The following is a 24,024-nucleotide window of genomic DNA, read 5'->3' on the forward strand; positions in this document are numbered from 1 at the left end:
CACACATTCATACACTGTGGCCGGGGCTGCCGTACAAGGTGCCACCTGCTCATCAGATAAACATTCACACACATTTACACTCCGATGCACAGCACCAGGGGCAACTCGGGGTTCAGTGTCTTACCCAAGGACACTTTGACAATGACTGCAGGGGCGGGGATCGAACCACCAACCTTCCGATTGGCAGGCAACCGCTCTACCACCGCCCAAATAGTACGCTTTTCATCATGGGGAAACATCCAACAGGGTTGTGTAATACATGTCAAAAACCAGAAACTGTGCAACATGTTTTAAATTAATGTGGAAAACATACTGTATGTCAGAGAGAACGATCATGATGGAGGGAATGGGAAGATCAGGATTGAGGGGAACTGGATTGGGAAACATACTGGAATGTGGAGAAGGTGAACAAGGCAAGGGGTATCTGTTTAGTTGTTGGACATAATCTGAGTAACTAGCTGGCAACTGTAGGTGAAATGGGACACCAGTAGTTGGCGGTAGTGCAGCGTAATGGATGTAAACCGCCGTTGAAATACACAGAAGAAGAAGAAGATGACGTAGAAGGTTACAGGTCCGCTCGGTGCGCTCAGCGACAACAAGCGACAACTCGGAACAAATCTGGACTGAAGACTACGGACTGTATAGTAGAAGGGATAGCTAGAAGAATGAAGGGAACCTAAATAGTTTCGTGTATTGTTGCTGGTTAGTTGACAAAAGTATAACAAAAGAAATGGCGGTCGTAGCTGTTAGTGTATAGAAAGTGCTTTGGTCTTTAAACTATTTTACTGCGTACTGGATAAGGAACCCCCGAATGAAGAAGCGTTCACAGGTGAAACTCCAGCTAGCATGAACGTTAGCATGTTTGTTAGCGCGCTACCTGTCAGAACAGCTGTCAACGTAATGTTGGCTCACATTTACTGTTTTCAGCCAGTTTTAACCAGTGGGGGATTTTACACAAAAAAGAATTGACCTTACAAATGCTCAGTCTAATTGTGGACGAAAACTTTAAGCAGTCTATTGAAACATTGGTTACACTAACATGTTGTTTTGGTATCAATCTGAAGAGCTAGCATGCGATTGTGAAAAGTTAAGCTAGCTATTTTAGGATTTGATTATGAGACGTACCCTACTTGTGTAACCTAATAAGCTAAATAACACACAGACAGATACACTGTTGTCAATGTCAGTTTAACCTGAAAGGTGTAACGTTAGCTGTAATGTTAACTGTTTGGTGGAGAGGCTATAGGCTGGAATACGTGCAGTTTAGTGTCCCAAATTCCACTATGGCCACGCCAAGACCCGTTCCACGAATCAGCACGATTGGTTGGGGTTAGGAATTTGACCTCGAGTGGTAGGGTTAGGGTGACGTTACGGGGAAGTTGGGACCCAAACCGCAAGTTAACCGGCTAGGCTGTCGTTATGTTTTGGGTGGGTTAGGTATTTTGAATTCAGGCTAACCCACATGTTTAACCTAAAACTCAACCAGCAGGTTATGTTTCAACGTTTCTTGGAACACCGGGTCAGTTGTTTGTTTGTGGTCATAACTTCAGTAGATCCTTAGAAAAGAAATCGTAGGTGGTAAAATAGAAAAGACTAAATTGTCCTTGATCAGCATGATACAATAGTAAGATAAAAGAAATGTTACATTCCTCATTGGTTACGTGTTAATGAGCCTGTGGTTGAATGAAACACAGACTTTTTTGACTTTGCAGTCTCTGTTTCAGGATGGCAGGAGTGTTTGACATAGACTTGGAGACTGAGGACATCAGTGATACAGAGGTCTGTATCCCCCAGACATTGATAAGACTACTGCTGATCAGTTACCTGAAATACTCAGGAATGAGAAAACAAATCATTTGCCTCATCACAGGTTGTTTCTGCTTTAGAAATGTTTTGACTGTATAATACTTGTCTCTGTGCACAATGTACACATGTTGATAAATGTCAAGCTTGGGTACATAAACACAAAACATTAGTTCTACGTGGAACACATCTCTGTGTTTTAAGGCACATTTGGCTGTGTTGTGCACAAGAATTAAGATATTTTGCTGAGTTAAATCCAGCTCTGTGTCATAGCAGTGTGGGCAATTTGTGTAGATGAACGGTGCACTGTGGCGAGGGAGGGAAGTCAAACACTGTTAATCTAAACACACTGCCCACACAAAGTTGACACAGAGCTGCATTATAACCTTTAACAAGTATCCCTTTATGAAAATGGACTTACTTTTCTAACAAACTCAAGTTCAAACTCATTATCTTACTGTTTCCCATCTGTAGGATGATGTCTGTGACTTCACTGTGACAGAACCAGAGAAGTAAGTTTATATTTATATATATATATATATATATATATTAAAAAATGGATACTGATATAGTACAAAGGTTGTTATACCAATACTGCTAATTTTTCTGTGTCATGCTATCCCAGTGTGCAAACAGAGGAGGTGGAGTTGACCAGTGAAAGTGTCAACAGAGACAGTGAGAGAGTTGGACCTGACTGTTTTGAGCTGCTTACTGTGCTGGGAAAAGGAGCCTATGGCAAGGTGTGTGATTGAGCACCGTGGTGTGCAAGCTGGTGTACACATTTGACACCTTTTCTTAAGGTGACATCTTTATTCATAACTACAGTACTACTAAAAGTAATTCCGAAACGCAGCATTCTATAATATTCATTGTTTCATTCACATCTGTTTCAACACCACATAACATATCTCTTTCAGCACAGTCTTAATCTTAGTTACGTTTTATGGTAAATAGCGACATGCTACATACAACCACTGATGCTCAAGGCTGCCATGCAAGGTGCCAATCATGATTTGCACATTTGAACATCCTTAGTCAGCAACTTGGGGCTTAACATCATGCCTATGGATACTTCAACATGCAGACTAGATGAGCTGGCATGTAATGTAATGTACTGTTCTTATATAGCGCTTTTCTAGTCTCAACGACCACTCAAGGCGCTTTTACATAGATTCACATAGAAGGGGCTCCCTGCTCATCAGATACACACAATACTCACACAATTTACAACTCAGGGTTCAGCGTCTTGCCTAAGGGCATTTCGACATACCACTAAGCCACAGCCGCCCACATAAAACCGCAGATCTTCCAATTTAGGTACTCTTTACATTTTTACCATTACTGCACTGCGTGATTACATGTTATTAATTGATTGATATGTTTTTCATATTAAAACTAGAAACCATCTTGTGATGGGATGGGACGCCAAGTTGTGCCAGTGTTGTAAAGTGTGGGGAGGCCAATTTCCCCTTCTTCACTTTCTACCCCCTACTTCTGACTCCCTTGCTCAGATCACACCTATTTTCAAACTCATCCTAATTACTCACCTCAACTATGCACCTGTAAAGTCTTGTTACTGCATCTTGCACAGTTGTGACGCTATTGCGGCAACAAACAGACAGACAGTCTCAAAATATTGAAATGCACTTCTGCGGTAGTTCCAACTACACTAGATGTCTGCCAGGATCGCACGCTCACACGTTTGAGCGCTCGCTGTTGTCACCACAGGTAACAAAATGTCTTTTTTCAGGTTTTCCAAGTGAGGAAGGTTCAGGGTGCTCAGATGGGCAAAATATTTGCCATGAAGGTCCTGAAAAAGGTAATTTGTCTCAGTCCACCGTTCCCTCCATACACACAATGAAGGATAAACGGAACATGAAGTTGCTCTCTTTCCATTTTTTCTTTATGCTTTTCTCTCCACACCACGCTTCATCTGCCTCTCATTCTCTTCCCTTCTTTCTATTTGTCCTCCTTTTTTGTCCCCCCTCCTTTTGCCTTTTTTCAATGCTGTACTGTGCCCACTTGTCTTTCATTTGTCTTTAGGCGAAGATAGTGTGTAATGCTAAAGACACGGCCCATACACGAGCAGAGCGGGAGATCCTGGAGACGGTGAGGCACCCATTCATCGTGGATCTGCTCTACGCCTTCCAGACTGGGGGAAAACTCTACCTCATACTGGAGTGTCTGAGTGGTAAGACAGAGGCATGGAGGGAGGAACTGATGGATATGGAGGGTAAAAACATAGGAGAGACAGATACCACGGACCAGTGTTTGTGCACATACACCTATTTAAGAGATACAGTACCTTAATTTTTAGCATTTATAGTCATACGGTTGTTTGAAGGTATAGAAAGGGAATAGGTGGAGTGAGAAAAAGAGGGATGGATATGAGGAAGATTATCTAATGCTACTGACACATCTGTACTGTTTATCACCAGGAGGGGAGCTGTTTATGCAGCTGGAGAAGGAAGGTATCTTCATGGAGGACACTGCTTGGTAAGGACACATATCCCCGGGTAAATGCTCGCACATAATCTGGAAAACCAGCAAATGCTGCAAATTAGTATTTTTATTCTTAGAGATATACAGATTTGTAGTGAAACCTCACATGTTCATTAGAACATAATTTACAATAAAAATAGGACTATAAATAATAATAAACTGAAAATATGATTACAGAAAAAGGCAGGAGAATTAGATAGAAAAGCTGAAGCTGGTAAATCATTTCAATTGCTGCCAGACAGAACACTACATATCCACTAAACATAATTTTTCTTTTAGTTTTTTTTTTGCATACAGATAGGGAGGATGAGCTGCATATCAGGTGTTTGTATTTGTTCCATTGTAAAACACCTCTGTATTTTATGTAATGCTGCCCTCTGGTGGTACGAGAAGGAGGAAGGTACAGCAGGCTTGTTTGTCTTGTTGACATACATTCCAGTGAAGTTAGAAAGTTCTGTATAACGTAAATAAAAACAGAATACCATGATTTGGAAATAATTTTTAACCTATATTTAATTAAATGCACTACAAAGACAATATATTTATTGTTCAAACTGATACACTTTATTGTCCCCTAAAAGCTGTTTTTCACAGGCGAGAATGGGGCGAGTTTCACCACTTTGTGAACACCAGCCTGCTTCTCTGGGCCCGAGCTCATCTGAGATGGTCTAACAAGTCCACATTTTAAATTGTTTTTGGAAATCATGGACGTCATGTCCTCTGGGCCAAAAAGGAAAAAGACCATTCAGGTTGTTATCAGCGCAAAGTTGGAAAGCCAACTACTGTGATGGTATGGGGGGAGTTAGTGCCCATGGCATGGGTAACCTGCACATCTGTGAAGGCACCATAAATGCTGAAAGGCACATACAGGTTTTGGAGCACCTTATGCTGCTATCCAAACATCTTTTTTTTAGGGACGTCCCTGCTTATTTCAGCAAGACAATGCTAAGCCACATACTTCCACCTACAAAGCAATAATAAATATCCTCAGTTCCCAAATGCTTATTGATTTTTGTTAAAAGAATAGGAGATGTAACACAGTGGTTAACATGCCCCTGTCCCAGCATTTTTGGAACTTGTTGAAAGCATCCATTTCAAAATGAGTGAATATTTGCAAAAAACTTGAAAAAAAGTTGATCAGGTTAAACATTAAATATCTTGTATTTGTAGTGTATTCAATGGAATATACACTCACCGGCCACTTTATTAGGTACACCTGTCCAACTGCTCGTTAACACTTAATTTCTAAGCAGCCAATCACATGGCGGCAACTCAGTGCATTTAGGCATGTAGACATGGTCAAGAGAATCTCCTGCAGTTCAAACCGAGCATCAGTATGGGAAGAAAGGTGATTTGAGTGACTTTGAACTGGCATGATTGTTGGTGCCAGAAGGGCTGGTCTGAGTATTTCAGAAACTGCTAATCTACTGGATTTTCATGCACAACCATCTCTAGGGTTTACAGAGAATGGTCCGAAAAAGAAAAACATCCAGTGAGCGGCAGTTCTGTGGGCGGAAATGCCTTGTTGATGCCAGAGGTCAGAGGAGAATGGCCAGACTGGTTTCGAGCTGATAGAAGGGCAACAGTGACTCAAATAACCACCCGTTACAACCAAGGTGGGCAGAAGAGCATCTCTGAACGCACAGTACGTCGAACTTTGAGGCAGATGGGCTACAGCAGCAGAAGACCACATCGGGTGCCACTCCTTTCAGCTAAGAACAGGAAACTGAGACTACAATTTGCACAAGCTCATCGAAATTGGACAATAGAAGATTGGAAAAACGTTGCCTGGTCTGATGAGTCTCGATTTCTGCTGCAACAGTCGGATGGTAGGGTCAGAATTTGGCGTCTACAACATGAAGCATGGATCCATCCTGCCTGTATCAACGGTTCAGGCTGGTGGTGGTGGTGTCATGGTGTGGGGAATATTTTCTTGGCACTCTTTAGGCCCCTTGGTACCATTGAGCATCGTTTGCAACGCCACAGCCTACCTGAGTATTGTTGCTGACCATGTCCATCCCTTTATGACCATAATGTACCCAACTTCTGATGGCTACTTTCAGCAGGATAATGCGCCATGTCATAAAGCTGGAATCATCACAGACTGGTTTCTTGAACATGACAATGAGTTGGCTGTACTCAAATGGCCTCCACAGTCACCAGATCTCAATCCAATAGAGCATCTTTGGGATGTGGTGGAACGGGAGATTCGCATCATGGATGTGCAGCCGACAAATCTGCGGCAACTGTGTGATGCCATCATGTCAATATGGACCAAACTCCCTGAGGAATGCTTCCAGCACCTTGTTGAATCTATGCCACGAAGAATTGAGGCAGTTCTGAAGGCAAAAGGGGGTCCAACCCGTTACTAGCATGGGGTACCTAATAAAGTGGCCGGTGAGTGTAGGTTGAAAAGGAATTTCAAATGATTGTATTCTGTTTTTATTTACGTTTTAAATAACGTCCCAACTTCATTGGAATTACGGTTTGAATATTTGCGCTATTATGGATTTATTGTTGGAATGGTCTGGTATAGTGTGGCCCAATATGGATTGAAATCTGCAAAGTATCCCTTGAAGCATGATCATGATGCATTGTTTCATGCCTACTTAGTCCTACTTTTGCACGTTAGGCCACCTCTCTCATATAATGAACTTGCATCATTTATGTCTGTGTGTAGTTTCTATCTAGGAGAAATCACTTTGGCTCTAGGTCACCTCCACTCCAACGGGATTATTTACCGGGACCTCAAACCTGAAAACATCATGCTTAATCACCAAGGTAATGTTCAATCCAGTTCAAACAACTTTATTTATCCCTAAAGGGGAATTCAATTTTGCAGTCAACCAGTCACATAAAATACAAACAGAGCAGAATAAATACCCTCGCTATCATTCAGTCAACCAACATGTCAGTAGCAGCAGGTCAACAAATAGGTAAACCAGCCAAGAGCAGCAAAGCACACACATATTGCTCATTTAATAAATATACAACCATAAACCACCTTAAGTGAAGTAATAAATGCATAAATTATGCTTCCCCAAAATTACAAGCTCTGGATGTTCCAGGTTGCTGCCATCAGCATCAGCATTTAAGAGCTCAATGCCAGCAGGAATGAAGGAATTCAAGTATCTGATGGTTTTACATGGGGGGGGTGGGGCACAAGATAGCATCAATGGCATCAAAGAGAATCTACAAGAAAAGAACATGGCCATAATTACCCATGATTTTCTTAGCTTTCTGGACTACCTGTTTCTTCCAGAGGGAGCCCAGGTCTGGTAACTGAAGTCCAGTGAGTCGAATATGTTTCCCAGGTATTTATGAGTCAATGTTTTCAACCATGGATGATGCTGAAATGAAGCTTGAGACTATTCCTCCTAAAATCAATAATTAACTATTTAGTTTTTTGTAACATTGAGGTCCAGAAGGTTGTCATCACACCATTTGAAAAAATGCTGATAAGCTGCAGGTTTGCCCTGATTCTGCCCGATGAAGAAGAGACAGTAGGCAGTGTCATCAGAAATTTCTCCATGGTAGCTGCCCTCTTTAGAAGTCTTACAGCTGTCTGTGAAAAGCAGGGGGGGGGGGGGGAGTACACAGCCCTGAGGTGATAATATTTGACCTGTGACCATTCACAAGAACTTACTGAACTCTCTGTTCTCTGTAAGAGCTGATCAGGTAAGTTAAAAAAAGAGGCAAACTACTCAATTAAAATATGAGGTTGCATCTTATTAAAAGCTGAAGAAAAATTAAATAAAGTAATACAATTCTGGCTGGGATTTGGGTTTTTCTAGGTTTTATATACTCTATGTCTAAAATAACTAACTTTGTCCATTCTTTTATCTGCTTGATAAGCAAACTGTAATGGATCAAGTTTACCATCAGTGAGGCAGACAACAAAATGTTTTCACAACATTTTTCATCACAAATGATGTTAAGTTTATGCAACTGGTTAGTTATCATCCAGTTCTTTGGGTTTGCTAGATTTTGGAACAAGTATTATAGTAGATGTTTTTCATATCATTGGTATCTGACTCCAGCCCTTACACATCTGAAAAAGTGTTGTGAACACCCCACTGAGCTGGTCAGCACAGTACTTCAGGGTGCGTCCACGGATAGTCAGGGCCAGTATTCACCTTCTTGAATAATGTTGACACTTTCCTGGGATATCACAAAGTCATTGAGAGGTTCCAAAGACTCTCACTGTTTGCAAATATCTTCTAAAGCTTTCCTTTTCAAAATGAAAAAAAAGAGAACTAAAGACATTAGCCAAGTCAGCACTGTCCGCACCACTTCTATTGATTACCTGCTTGGGCTCACAGGAAGACTGATTAATGGATACCATAGATTTTATACCTCTCCAGGCTCCTCTGAGGTCAACGCTGCCAAACTGGTTTTCAGTTTTATTTTTGTACGTAGACTTGGCTTTCCTCATTTAATTTTTAACTTCTCTGGAAACAGCTTTTATCTCTTGAGGGTCCAAACAGCTCCGTGAGCAATTCTCACTGAGCAATTCTCACTGCTCCACTCGGCTCACATGCACTGGTTGGGGGTGCTGACATTTTTGACATTCATGTGTAGTGTGTTATTGTTTTTGAGGACAAACAGCATCTACCCGTGTAAGTAAAGCCGTAACGTCTCAATCACCCTCTGTTGGCTGGCTGCAGTATCGGTCATAAATCCCACCCCATCCATGGTAGACATTGCCCAAACAAAAAAGTCAAAGTACACCTCAAATAAGTTTTTCCCAAAGATGGTTTCCGTCATTTCAGGTAGTTCTTATGCTGATGTTTGTTCACATGTTCATTTTTCTGATAAGTTTGTTTTTTATGAGTTATTTGATGCTATAAAAATGGGGTGAAACATCAAGATTGACAACTGGGATTGACTTGTGATTGGTTGTGCGGGTGTATGGGTGAGACATCACTTTAGTACTGTGGGAGGAAGTGGAGACGCTTTATATAGAATATGTGGTAAAAATGGATCAACTGAATAACTTGTAAAACATCCAGTAAATAAAATGTGACCTTGTAGCTGAATTTATTTTGGAATGATAATTGATTTGAAGTTTGTGTATTTAAAAAATAAGTAAACAATGCTCCAAAGTGTTTCCATAGGAAGATATCTAGATTTATTGAAATTAAAATATAGCTCTTAAAATCTTTAAATCAACTTTGCAGCTTTGAAATTGAAGGTTTTTTTTTTTCCAGGATTTTCTTTTAATTTAAAGTGTGACGTTTGAATTTTATCTCATCACTCTATAAAATACTTTTGAATATTTTAATTTGATCAACTATGACCCTAAAATCGGCTAATGATTGTGAGAACCGTGTATCCTGTTTCCCGTTGCGTCATTGTTGAGACATAATTCTGTGATTGTGTTATGTTTTTTTTCTTTATGAAGGACACATCAAGCTAACTGACTTTGGCCTATGTAAGGAATCGATTCACGATGGATCTGTTACACACACCTTCTGTGGCACCATAGAGTACATGTGGGTAATACCACACACACACATGTCATTTATACACTCTGTAACAATAATGCAAAGTTTTAAAATTCCATTTCCAAGACAGAAGTTTAAAAATTGCAGTTTTAATCAATGCGTTTTGAATACCCTGTCACATACACATCCTTAAACATTTTTTACCCTGATAACTAACTTACTTTCTGTACTGTGTGTGTTTGTGTCTCCTTTCTCTATGCATCTTTTTCTTTACCAGGGCTCCAGAAATCCTGACCAGGTCGGGTCACAACAGAGCAGTAGACTGGTGGAGCCTTGGAGCCCTGATGTACGATATGATGACCGGATCAGTAAGTTAGAACTGTGAGAAAGAATAGTAATTAGTTATGATGAATCATAGAGACCCATGCACGAAGTACCTCTAAAGGGAGGCAGACGCACTAGATGCCCGCATCACCCCGATCTGCTTCTCTTTATTGTGAAGGAGTAGCTGGTTGAGTTTGAGGTCTTCACCCCTCACTCTATTACACAGAGTGGCTAGCTGTAGGAAAGGAGAAAGAAAGAACTTCAACATTATTAAATTAAATAGGGCTGGGCAAGTTAACGCGTTAACTAATTAATTCATTAACGCCGACAATTTTTTTATCGCGCGTTAACGCAGTTTTTATTATTTCTTTATTATTGTAAAATTTTGTTGCTCACAGGCTTTGTAAATACAGCAAAGTTGAATTGTCTTATCACCGGAGTACTTCCAGTCTGAGATATCACCTTGACAGTTGATACCAGCAAATCATTCAATGAAACAGACAGCTGCGCGAGGCTTCGGCAGACTACGTTAGATGCAGCGTGTGGGTAAGTTTAGATAAACAAAGGCAAGAGAAGCTAACAAATGCCATAGCGACGTGGATAGCTACAGACTGCAGGCCCATTAGGGTTGTGGAGGACATCGGTCTGAGAATCGCAACGACGACGGCAGGTATGAGATTCCCTCAAGACGCACCATCACAAGAAGAATACACGAGTTGTATAAAAAGGAGAGGACTGCAAAACATGCACCCGCTGTTTCTCTTACTAGGGACTATACTGGACTCACTGGGTAACCAGAATTATCTCGGAGTAACAGTGCATTATACTGATGAAAAGTGGGCGCTGCATTCACTCTGCTCCGACTGTAATGAAAACAGAGGAGAGACATTATGCTGAAACATGCGCGGGACACTTATTGAAGTTGCACAGCAGTGGAATGTGTCAAATAAAGTCACCGCAGTTAGCACAGATAGTACGAATAGATAGGAAATCTGATCGCTGCTGCGAGCCTTCTGCCTTCTGATCATGTCCCCTGCTTTGTGTCTCCAGCGTTCTGTCACAGTGTCTCTGCTTAACAGCGCGTTGGACAGTGTCCAACAGTGTTTCTGCTTAACAGCGCGTTGGACAGTGTCCCACAGTGTCTCTGCTTAACAGCGCGTTGGACAGTGTCCCACAGTGTCTCTGCTTAACAGCGCGTTGGACAGTGTCCTTGCGAAGTGCAGAAAAGTTGAGTGTGCTGCAGAGTTGGAGCAACAACAGAAGACAATGGACAGAAGAAGTCGCTTATGCAACGTTCCAACCAGATGGAATTCAACTCTGGACATGATAAATACATTGTTTAAGTTGAGATGTACAATAAATATTTGATTTAACTGCCATTTTATAAACAAAATGCCGGTAAGTTTTTGCAGAACAAATGTTACGGCACTTTTGTTCATATGGCAGAACATTTAAAATAAAATTGCACTATGTACACTACTTTTGAATTCATTATGTTATTTTGCGATTAATCGCGATGAATCAGGGAAATTATGCGATTAATCGCAATTAAAAATTTTAATCGCTGCCCAGCTCTAAAATTAAACTAACACAACTCAAGTACAGAAACTTTAGAAGGGTCAGTAAATGTCTGCAAGTGGTGGATTCAGACTGTCAGATCCGTCTATCAAATATGGAATGCTAATACAAGTGTTTCTTGCATTATACTGTCAGTGGGTACATTTTGCTGTCCCCCAAGCCTAATGTTACTGTCAAATGTTAAAGAATGCTTTATTAGTGATGCTGGTTATTGCTGCTGTGACTGATTACAGATAAGGGAAACCAGTAGTTGTGATCTGCTTTACTAAGTACTGACTCCCTCCTGTGATTCTCCTTCAGCCTCCATTCACAGCTGGAAACAGGAAGAAGACCATCGACAAGATCTTGAAGTGTAAACTCAATCTGCCCCCATACCTGACCATTGTGCCAGGGACCTATCAAGAGTATGTAAACACCACACACACACACACACACACACCAAGCACACACACACACCCACAACACACACACACCCACACACACACACACACACACCACACACCACACACACACACACACACACACACACACACACACCACACACACACACAACTAGAACTAATTTAGAGTTGCATCATTGTTTTGTTCTGTTCTCAACAGTAATGGTTTCCCGGTTGCTCTTGGCAAAAGATTGAGTTAATTGGCAACCGTTTTCATGGTCTTTGGTTGCTGCCCTTGGCAAACACCTGGTTGTGTTTTTTAAAAATATATATATATATATAACAGTTGTGTTCAGAATAATAGCAGTGTGTTTAAAAAATAAAATAAAAAAGTGAATAATGCTCAAAGTCCTTAGAATTGATTTTAATTCCGTAATATCAATTCATTGTGAACATTGCACATTCAATTCCAAATCAAAACATGACCAAAATTGAAAGTGAAGAAAAAGGAATATTAGACTGTTCAAAAAAATAGCAGTATTTGCATTTTTCTTTACAAACTCAAACATAAACTGTATAAACTGAAAAATGTCTCAAGGGTTTGCTTTACTTCTGCACTTCTTTAATTGTTTTCCCCTCTCCAATCAACTTTTTAATCAAAGTCCGCAGAGTATTTCCTTGTGAAAAACACCATAACCAGCATGCACAACATCATTTTCCTTCCTTCCACAGAATCAGTCACCTCACTAATTGAACACAACACTACACAACACTGCTATTATTTTGAACATGCCCCTTTCAATTAGATTCAATTACACAGAATAAGCAGCATGCATGTCATGACTGTTTCTATGACTCTACAACAATTATTTGCCATGGAGAAAGATCACTTTTACCAAGAAATATGATTTATGAGGTTAGGAATGTTGGACTGCTATTATAGTAACACAACTGTAAAAACAAATCAGAACTTATAAAACTGGAAAATCTTATTTCAAAGAAGTCAATATTTTATTTGGTTTAAGTTTAAACACTGTTTGTGCGCAACGCAACATTTCAGCTATTGTGCAACCGCTTTCCACCATTTATAATGGCTGATTTAAAAAAAAAAAGTATATATATTTTTAAATATTTATTCATCAAAATATTTAATAATGACAAATACATTATTCTGATAAATGAATATTTAAAAAATAAAAACGGACTGTCAACCATGTATGAGTGTTGGCGTTGCATAGTTTGTCCACCAGAGGACACTCTACAACTTCCCTGTTGGCAACACTCTTATTTTTTTTGTTAATGTGTTTTTGTTCAAAGGACTTTAAGTTTCATATCTTATGTTTGTATTTTTTTATGTTTCTCTGTTCTGTTGTGACAATAAAACAAATCATCATTATTTTAGTGAGAACTCATAAATAACTACAAATAACTAATGTTATGAAAATCTGTTTATGTTTTGTTACGCGTTTCTGGATTTAAAAAAAGAAAATATATCGGCATATCGGATTTTTAAATAACCAAATATTCGGTATTGACCTTAAAAATCCTTTATCGGTCGGGCTCTACTTTCCACACATGCATGTTTTCCCGTGAAAAGATGCAGGCCACGCAATTTTTTGTTTGCGTTAGTGGCGCATATTAAAATCCGGTGCTAATAGGGAACCGGTGCCTGGTATCTACTGGAAGCAATAGCAACGCAGATTTCGGTGCCTCATTTCAAGCGATGCTTCTGTTGCAACAGAAACGTCCTCACACGTCTGCTGCAACTGAAGCAGTGCTTCTGCTTCTGCAACAGAAGCAATGCTTCTTTTGCCGAGGGATGCTAGGGACACTAGGAAACACAAATAACACGTTAAACACAGTTAACAATTTATTTATCTTTAATTTGACATGTAAAATATGAATATTAATGAAATTAGTTTTGAGTATCACCAGTATTCTAGCAAGTGTTGGATTCATTAACATGAAAAATAAAGTTGATCCATATGAATTAAAATCAACTACAGTTCGATACTTTCATGGCATTACAGTAAGTGGTGATGGATTCATTAATCTGTCGCTTTCTTTTTTTAGTTTTGATATTTTCTTGGTATGATTGGTCATTAAAAACAATGTTATGAAAATAGATTTATTCTGTAAATTCAGAGAGAGATTGATTATTTTCAAAACTCGGGTGCACCCAATCATCAGTCTTTATATTGACATGCACAGCTCTTATTTTTCAGCTGTTGAAGAAGAATCCAGCCCAAAGACTTGGCTCCAGTAAGGCGGATTGTGCTGAAATCCAGGTATCGAACGGTAGTAACCTTTTCAATCACACTCACTCTCCAATAGACCATGTTAGCTGTCTACCTGCCGTTAACATGGGTTCCCTATGACGGGACAAGCTAAAATTCACCAAATCCATGTGTAAAAGCACCTAAGATATAACGAAGATGTTATAAATAACATGCTGCAAATAACAATTATTTTCATTTTCAATTCAGTTTTCTCAGTGGATTAGTTGTTTGGTCTACAAAATGTGAGAAAATGCGGAAAAATGTGGATTAGTGTGTCCCAAAGCCCGAGATGATGTCCTCACTCGTCTTGTTTTGTCCACAGCTCAACGATAGTTACAGAGGAGAGAAGACACTAGAACATATAAACATTTGAGAAGCTGGAATCTGAGAATTTTAACTTTTTCATTATAAAAAAGGACTCAAACCGATTAAACGATTGCCATAATTGTTGGCGATTAAAATATATATGATTATTATATTAGTGTATATATGATTATTAGTGTATGGTATAAATATATTATATCATTATATCATAACATAGCTAATTAATTAGTTGTCAATCAAGTTGACTACTAATCAATCATCCTTTGCTCCTCTAGGTATTTAAAAACAACCTTCACCAGCGGAGGTATAAAAGCAACGTAGAATTCACATAGATGCACTGGCCTGATATAAATGGCTGTGGAGAATGACAGACAAGGTGTTGAGTGCCAGTTAAATAATGTACAATATATAGTATTGAAATGACAGTGACATGATTGAAATGCTGCCCAATTATAAGCAAAACCAGAGCTTATAAACAATACAAATATAAATCCGGCTTTTTATTCCACTGCAGAAACATCCGTTCTTCAGGCATATCAATTGGACTGACCTGCTCAACAAGGCAGTGGAGCCGCCATACAAGCCACGACTGGTAGGTCAATATCACTTGTCATTTTGAGCCCATTATTTTATCAACCAGGATCCTGTAACCCACATCTCTGTGTGTTAAGTGACTGATAGTAGCAGTCTTTAAAATTGGTCTTGTATAAGCTAGGTCCCGACTAATGTAATTATAGCGAGACAGATTATTTTTAAGAGGATGGAAAAATGAAAGGGTGCCATCAAAAAATAATCTTTAAAAAAGAAATCAAAATAAAATTGTTAATCACAAAAAAGAAATTGATCCAGTATTAAGTACTGGCTAAATATGCGTCAATTTATGTCCACAAAAGGTGCCATTTACCACTGACTCCCTACAGAGGTTGACAAGATACTTTTTGTTTATCGTGAAACTGAAATAATGCCATTGCAAAACCCGTCAGACTCCATTTAAATAAACCATAATCTTTTACATCGTAAAAACACATCATTTAAAGCTGGGGGAAACAAAATAAATCTACCAAAAGCCGTCTTGGTTCATCCTTCCACTGTTCCAACAATCACCACCCTGGTTTGGTTGAATAAACCCTTAATTCACTCATTTACATGTGAAAATAGGATGGCTCTATACAGGCTAAAAATGTTGTTTATTTAAATGGTGTCTGGTGGGTTCTTATTTTTAAGTTATTTCTTCTCAACTACCACCTATTGTGCACCTCTTTCATGTTCACAATACATACTTACACACTTAACCTTTTGGCTACCTCTGTTTTCCCATCTGTCTCTAGCATTCGGACGAGGATGTAAGCCAGTTTGACACCAGATTTACCAGACAGACACCAGTGGACAGTCCAGACGATACCACACTCAGCCACAGTGCAGAGCTTGCCTTTGCTGTGAGATTCTCTTCTTCTTTATACTGAAAAGCCACAGTCTACTGGAAACAAATAGTTATTTAGGGGTGTGATTCTTCTGGAGAATTTTGGAAATCTGGCTTTTCCCACCTTAAAAGGAGGCTCTGTCACTTCCCAATGAAGGTCGAGTGCAGATGCCAGTTGCGCATGCGTCACTTAGCGACAAGTAGCCTACAAGATGCTAACGAGAGACTTCTGTAATTTCAATACAGTAAAAATGGACCTACTTAATGAAGTTGGTTCACTGTTGGCTACAAGATAGCAATCAAACACAACAAAGGTTGTTACTTGAATGGCGTTTTTAGCTACAGTGGGGGAAAAAAGTATTTGAACTCCTGCTGATTTTGTACGCTTGCCCACTGACAAAGAAAGGATCAGTCTATAATTTTAATGGTACATTTATTTAAACAGTGAGAGACAGAATAACAACAAGAAAATCCAGAAAAATGCTATATGTTATAGCTTGATTTGCATTTTAATAAGGGAAATAAGTATTTGACCCCCTCTCAATCAGAAATATATCTGGCTCCCAGGTGTCTTTTATACACATAACGAGCTGAGATTAGGAGCACACAGGGCATTGAAAATAGGTTGTGGATGGGTATTCCAGCAAGACAATGACCCAAAACACACAGCCAAGGCAACAAAGGAGTGGCTCAAGAAGAAGCACATTAAGGTCCTGGAGTGGCCTAGCCAGTCTCCAGACCTTAATCCCATAGAAAATCTGTAGAGGGAGCTAAAGGTTTGAGTTTTTTACTGTAGGAAACTGCTGCTGCTGTAATAATGGAATTTCCCCTATGTGGGTTGAATAAAGAATTATCTAATGTAATCTAATGTAATCTAGCAAAAACGGCAGCCTCAAAAACTTAATCACTTGAAGATCTACAAAGAGTACTGGGACAAAATCCTTCCTGAGATGTGTGCAAACCTGGTGGCCAACTACAAGAAACGTCTACCCTCTGGGATTGCCAAAAAGGGTTTTGCCACCAAGTACTAAGTCATGTTTTGCAGAGGGGTCAGATACATATTTCATCATGCAAATCTGTGCGCAACGCACGGGTCATAAACATAATAACCGCTCACCGCTGTCAACGTTTTTTGTGCCTCTGATTTATGTCTTCATGTCACTCCGCAAGTAGTCATTTGTCACGATGGGAAGGTTATCTGAGGCTTTCTAAGAAATTTGGACGTGTGGGGTCAAACTATTTCTTTCCTAGCTGAAACCGACAATACTTTTATCTATATGTTGGCAATGCAAGCTGAAGCGACGTAGCAGATGACAGAATATTTAAGAGCACCATTTTCGGCAGTGCAGAGAGGTAGTGGCCAGCACTAACTTTAGCTGTAAGTCAGTCCTTCCAGGATTTTGCGAATTCAACCAATCATCGTGACTTTGTTGCGACTTGCAATTTTAACCAGTTACAGCAACCTTTTCACAAATTTGACCAATAACCGGAGTTTCCAGCAATTTCAGCCAATCCCAGCCGTCCTACGTGCACTCTGAGAGCCACTGGCCAAGCGGGAATGAGAACGGGTTGACGTCACACGAATGTGGCCATATTCATTTCCTTGTTTAACAAGATGTGTGCAACTCGAACATCTCACATTTACCAACAAAACGTATAGCGAAAGACCAAGCAGAACATTCCAGACCGTCCTGCTAACCTGTATACATTTTAACATCAGTTGTTAAGTTTTTTCACTGTGATCTCACTGAAGCGGCCGCTGTTTCAATCCTGTCGGCTCTCTGCAGCGGCTGCTGATTATTAATAATAAATTATTATTTTTTGCCTTAAATCCACTATCCATTATCATACTATATCATATTTGCATTCTCCTGAGCCTTTTTGGTAAGGTCAGCCCAGAGTAGTTTTATTCTCCCCAAAACAAAAAATGTCCTTTTTGTTTTTTAACAACTATACAAAAAAAACAAGTTGTCTCCTGCAACTTCATTGCAACAAACATACACATACATTGGATCTTTTATCGCAATAAAAAATAAAAAAATAAAAAAAAAAAAGCTCCCGTACAATCTCAAAAGAATTTCACAAAATCCTGGTGGGACTTTTTTTTCCATTTTTTGTGGGGTTTTTTTGTCCTTTGCCGATCACACCTGTTGTTAATCAATAATTTTTCAATGTCTATTTTGGTGCATTGCAGTGCTCTTTTTTAATATTGTATTTAAAAAAACAAACACCTAAGTTGATGAGATAGCTAGTAACATGGTAACACTTTCCTTGTATGATTGACTGTGAAGGAATTTTCTTTTGCCATCAGGGTTTCACCTACGTGGCTCCATCAGTCCTTGAGAGTCTAAAAGAAGGCTTCTCATTCGAACCCAGAACTCGACCTGTACGTCGACACAACAGCAGCCCACGCACACCCATTAGGTAACACACACATCAAGATACATTTTATTTACCTTTGTTTTCCATAGAGAAGTAACAGTATTTTTTAATGTAGCTTCTTTCTTTTCAACCATCTTTTATTTCCCATAATTTCTTTTTTCTTCATCTATTTCTGTCAGTCCTATGAAATTCTCCCAAGCCGGACCATTCAAGTCCAGTATTGAGGGAGAACCAGAGCTTTTCTCTCCCATCTCTCCACCAGCAGCTACAGTACCTGTGACACTGGAAAACGGTGGTACCAGTCAGCCAATAAGGACGCCTGCAAGGAACAAGAAGCAGAAGGGACATCAGAGATGAGAAGGAAATCTTAAGAGACAACCTACGCTGCAAGACCTTGGTCATAACATTTTTCATAGCTTATAGTAAGTGTGAGGCACAGAGCCGAAGTGTTTTTGATGGTTTTAATGCTTTTTTTTTGAAGTGATTTAACTTCAACTTCCTTGAAAAGCCATAAATCAAAAGTGGAAAGCTCTCCATTTGCGCTTCTTCTTTCTCACAGTTATCTTTAAAAACCGATACAGTTGTAGGCTTATTGTTCAGGACTTACTGTTTGTCATAGGACTATCTTTTTACAGGTAGATCACTCTACACAGATTCAGTTTTCATGCTTTTACTTGTCTCAGATTGTCACTTCATTGCGTAAAGCTTAAATTTACAGCTTCCAGATGTCTGCACTAATATACAGGAAACAATGACTTCATATAACTATTTCTACAAAAAGCACCGGACAGGGCAACAGAATCAATGATTCTTCTTCACCAACTTCAGTGAATTTATCGCTGGGAGTTGAGGTCGTATATATGATGGATTGTTTGGTAGCAGCGTTTCATTTTGTACCAGCATGCTAGTACAATGACAGAGTATGTGTAAATAACGCTGGGTTCTCCAAAAAGTTTAATTGGAGAACTGATGAAGGGTCACTTGATTGAAGTCCTGATTCTTTTCCATTACGGTTGAACTGTGAAACTTTCAGCCTTCAGGTTATTAGGTAAGTCTTGACTGCACAGACTAGAATAGAAACCACAGAGTTAAATGCTACATCGCACACCGATAATTCACAAATGTCACATCTTAAGTGAACATTTCTGTGTGGAAATGTGGTGCATTCATCAGTGTTTTTCATTTCTCTGAGCCTCTTAACAGAGAATCTTCATGACTTTTGCCAAAGCTTTTAACACATCCTATCCTCATATTGTACAAATGGACCAATCACACTATCTATAATAGAGTGACAAATTATAATGTTATATCTAAAAAAAAAGTATTTTTGGGTCACTGAACAAAACCCTTTTTACACATGGAATATAGCTCAGATAAATAAATGAATTAACGTGTTTGATTGTTATTGCCCTGACATACCTGTAAGGGGTGATGCAGGGTAAGGTCACTGCAAGCATGCTTAGTCAAACACAAATTAAGCACTTATATGTATCACAGAAACTTTATGAGGTTCCCTTTAATAAATGACTTCTAGATTATAGAAAATTTAACCAAGTCCTCGCCCATGTCACCATGTCTTGTAACAGGACAATATAAAAAACAGTGGAGCGTACACAAGTCTTAAACACAGGCAGCCTATCAAGGCAACAGAGACAAACTTATTTGGAGCAGGCATTGTAAGTCCAAATATTATAATTTATTTTAGTTTTAAGAAAATGTAATACAGTCTTGGTTAAACAATCAATGAACTACTGTATACAGTCTACAATCATTGCCCTCAATCCAGTGATGTATATGCAATTAGAGATAATGGAGATAGTGGAGATAGCAAGTATTCTTTGGTGAAGAGTTTGCACTGGAAACAATCAAACAAATGGATGTCATTACAGGATTTCCCCTAGAAAAATTGTGGCAAGCAACTGTTTTGACTGAGGCCTGGCCAGCGACAGACTGATGGCCCCATTAAGGTAGGGTCCTATAGTTTCCGTGACAATAGAAGCATGGACTGAATCGCAAAATTGAGAATATAATGAAGCTATAAGAGATTCCATAGGGGCCTACAGTACATTAAGTCGGTGCTAAAAGCTGACCGCTATGTTTTCAACCGTTGGGGGGAAAAAAAACCTTAAGCTATAGTGCGTAGTTTCTTTCTCCCCATTAGGAATTCTAAGTAATGGTAACAACACTGTTGCTGTTTCCACATGATACAAGCCTTTGCAGTTGCTATTAGCCAAGGAGGATGTGGAGGATTGAAAAATCATGGACTCTTCAGAAGAGTTATAGAAATATCTTCACTCGAGTTTCTGTGTGGGAAAGTCACCGGACGACACAACCTTCTGAACACAGCCACACTGAGAAATCCAGAGAGAGTTGTGTGGAGCTGATATTCTTAATTGGCTTTGTAGCAACTCATGTATTAATGGCTTCCATGTAACATATGTTTGTTAATATCAAAAAGTTACACAGTAAAGCTTTAAAACTAAATTAAAAAAAAAAAAAATGTTCCAATGCTTAGGCATCAACCGGACGTGCAGTACTCTAGGGAGTACCCTGCATTAACATGTCTGAAGAAAGCAATGGTCCCGGAGGATAAACCATAATGATTTCACTATTTCATGGTTCTATATTTTGTCTGTATTTCCTCATATGATTATTAATATTGAACACTTTGGGTCTTCATAAAGTGAAGCTGCCTTTTAAAATCACAAGATTCCTGCTTTCTTGCTCCTGTATTCAATGTTCTCCTGCTCACAACTGTGTGAAACCGGTATGACACATAATGTGTTCCTACCTTCCTTCATTAAAGTGCTCATATCATGCTTTTTGGCTTTTTCCCTTTCCTTTATCGTGTTCTACATCTTTTTTGTGCATGTTATAGATTTACAAAGTACACCCTAAAGGGACATACCATCTCCATCAGAAAACACTGTTCACCAACTGGTCCAAACAGCTCTGTTGTAGTCCAGTCTTTACTTCAGAGACAAATGTGCTTCACTTTGTAACACACGTTATAATGCTCGCCTAGCTGCTAGCATGGCACGCCCTTATACTCGGCTTCTGATTGGCTAATAGACCTTACCTAGGTACTGTCAAGGAACGCCCTCATACTCTGCTTCTGATTGGCTAGTAGTCCTATGGGTACTGTGCATATATACTCCCAACAAAGAGTGTGTGGTGCCTCACTCTGTAGCTACAACAACAGAGCTCAACACACAGGGTGAAAAGAGGAGCTGCAGCAATGTGATTAAAAAAATAATACGGTGTTTTTTGAAAATTAAACCACATAAACCTATTCTGATAAAACCTCTAAATACAACTATTAACCTGAAAATGAGCATAATATGAGCACTTTACCACTGGATGTGGAGTCTGTATGGTACATGTTTGAGGCTGAACTGTAAACAACCGTCTGTCACCCCTGGGTGAATACTCTGATACATGGGCAACACTTCACACTGTTTCTGGAAAGACATTGTAACTACTAATACATGATTTGTAATGCAGGGTGAAAGGACACAGGGCTCTGTTTATTTTTCTTCTTTTTTTGTCATTTGCCTCCCTCTTGTCATGAAATTTGCAGTTGGACAGCTGGAACAACTGTTACATTGTGTTCTTTTTTATTTTTATTTATTTACATAAATAAGAATCATTATAGAGTGGTTTATGCAGGGCCGTGAAAAGGATTCTAAACCTCAGGCGTTAATGGACTTTTTTGCAGATTTTATTCTTTGTGCCCATGTTTTCCTTCTGCTAACTAATGAATGTGTTAAGAAGAATTAACCTTATTTGAATTGTTGCTTTGAGAATTTTATTCATGCAGGTTTCAGTTAACTGACCAATGGATGAATATTTTCCCAATTTCAAAGAAAATAAAGCACATGATGATGTCTCTAAAAAAAATTTTTATTTCCCCTAAATGGACTGCTTAAGTGTATATTAAGTATGGACTGGATGCATACTCAAATGTGTTTTATTTTTTTATTAGAGGTTTATTAAACCTTGAGGTTAAAGCATGCATTCTTAATTCTTAATTATTTGATTTCAAAATTGAAATTAAGACTTTAAAGCTGTGAAGAGAAACCTTGCATGAAAGCATCAGTAAAAAAAACAGTTCTTTAAAACATTCCCCCACATTTTGATATCCCCCCTTTTTTGTTTTTCTTAAATGATTGAAAAAATGTCTGTTCTTTGATACCATTAAAGATTAAAAAATAGAAAAGTTATTATCTTGTAGAAAGGCCAGCTTTTGCTTGAGGAGTTGGTGGAGTCCAGAACAGAGCTTGACAAGTTGTTGGACATATTCATTTAATAGGCAATAACTTGTCAGTACTCTGTTTACAGCTTGTTTCCACTGCCCCAAAAATATCCCCAAAAGTAAAGTAGGCTAATGCAGGTTTACACACTGATGAGCGTGGTGAGACCGAACCTTAACCGTGAAGTTACAGGCGGTAAAACTAAAACAATGAACCGAAAGACTTTAAATGCTCCCGTGTTGAGGGGGATGGCAGAGTCATGTACTTGTCCGTGGGTTCTTATCAAAGAACAACAGCTTTCAATTTACACTTATCTACTTGATCTATTGGTTATATAAATCATGTTGATTAGTGCAGCTTTTAACTGCTGTTTTTCTTTTTTGAAATTTGCTATTTCAAAATTTAACTATGTACTATATATATACTGTATATATAATGCATGAAATGTACCATTGAGTATAAGTATTGCAGAAATTATATACATATATATATATATATATATATATATATGCATACTGTACATATACAAGTGGCCTGACATCACTTGTGACCTTCACTAACTGATTAGCAGCCCATTTATTTCATTTTATCTACATCAAACACAGCAAATGCGGTAAATACTACCAGGTGCACCTTCAAGGATAAGTGACCTGACTTTACGATTGACCTTCACTAACTGAAAAACAGCTCATTTATTTCATTCCCCAGCAAAACAAGTCAGCCACTGCTACTTTAGGTCAATGACTTGCATTTTCAGTCTTTGGTGCTCACTTAGACTTAGAAAACATAGACATTCAATGTCCCAGAAAGGCAATTTGTTGTACAGTACAGACATAGTGACAGAACACAAATATTGAACCAGACATCAACAGCACTATGTATCCAACACACACCTTATACACACATCAATCAATAGAATAAAGTAAAACAAGTATGTTGCACTTCTCTAAAAGGCCTAATGACGTAAATAAATGAAACTACTGCACAGTACTTAACATATATTCCTCCTCCAGTCATACCCCTACCCACTTTTATTTAACTGGGTTATTGCGATGGGAATGAATGGGTTTTTTTGCTCGGTTGGTTCTGTAGTAATCTACGACCAGAAGGGAGTGGCTTGAACTCCACTGACTGTGGATGGATGGTATCCATGCAAACCTTGTCTTCCTTCTGTGCCAATCTGGTCAGATATAGTTGGTACAAGTCTACTTGTTGCTTACCAACAGATTTTCCACAGGTTTGAACAACCTTCCACAATTTATTCCTATGGGTGATTTTTGAATTTCCATAGCAGCATACAATACATATTTATTACTGCTCATATTCACAAAA

At 38.9% G+C, this 24,024-nt stretch overlaps 1 protein-coding gene across 1 annotated transcript; it reads left to right on the forward strand.

Moving 5' to 3' along the window:
• The first annotated feature begins 472 nt into the window (after nt 1-472).
• LOC116694798 (ribosomal protein S6 kinase beta-2) lies at nt 473-22,228 on the forward strand. The gene is made up of 16 exons (XM_032524691.1): nt 473-829; nt 1,725-1,779; nt 2,278-2,315; nt 2,429-2,543; nt 3,554-3,622; nt 3,847-3,994; nt 4,242-4,299; nt 6,986-7,086; nt 9,710-9,800; nt 10,030-10,120; nt 11,955-12,062; nt 14,260-14,322; nt 15,152-15,229; nt 15,966-16,073; nt 18,369-18,481; nt 18,619-22,228. Exons 2-16 carry the CDS (start codon nt 1,726-1,728, stop codon nt 18,794-18,796), a joined length of 1,413 nt encoding a protein of 470 aa, XP_032380582.1. The 5' UTR covers nt 473-829; nt 1,725; the 3' UTR covers nt 18,797-22,228.
• Nucleotides 22,229-24,024: the final 1,796 nt, after the last annotated feature.

This window comes from Etheostoma spectabile, chromosome 2, assembly GCF_008692095.1.
Source record: "Etheostoma spectabile isolate EspeVRDwgs_2016 chromosome 2, UIUC_Espe_1.0, whole genome shotgun sequence".
Lineage (NCBI taxonomy): Eukaryota > Metazoa > Chordata > Actinopteri > Perciformes > Percidae > Etheostoma > Etheostoma spectabile.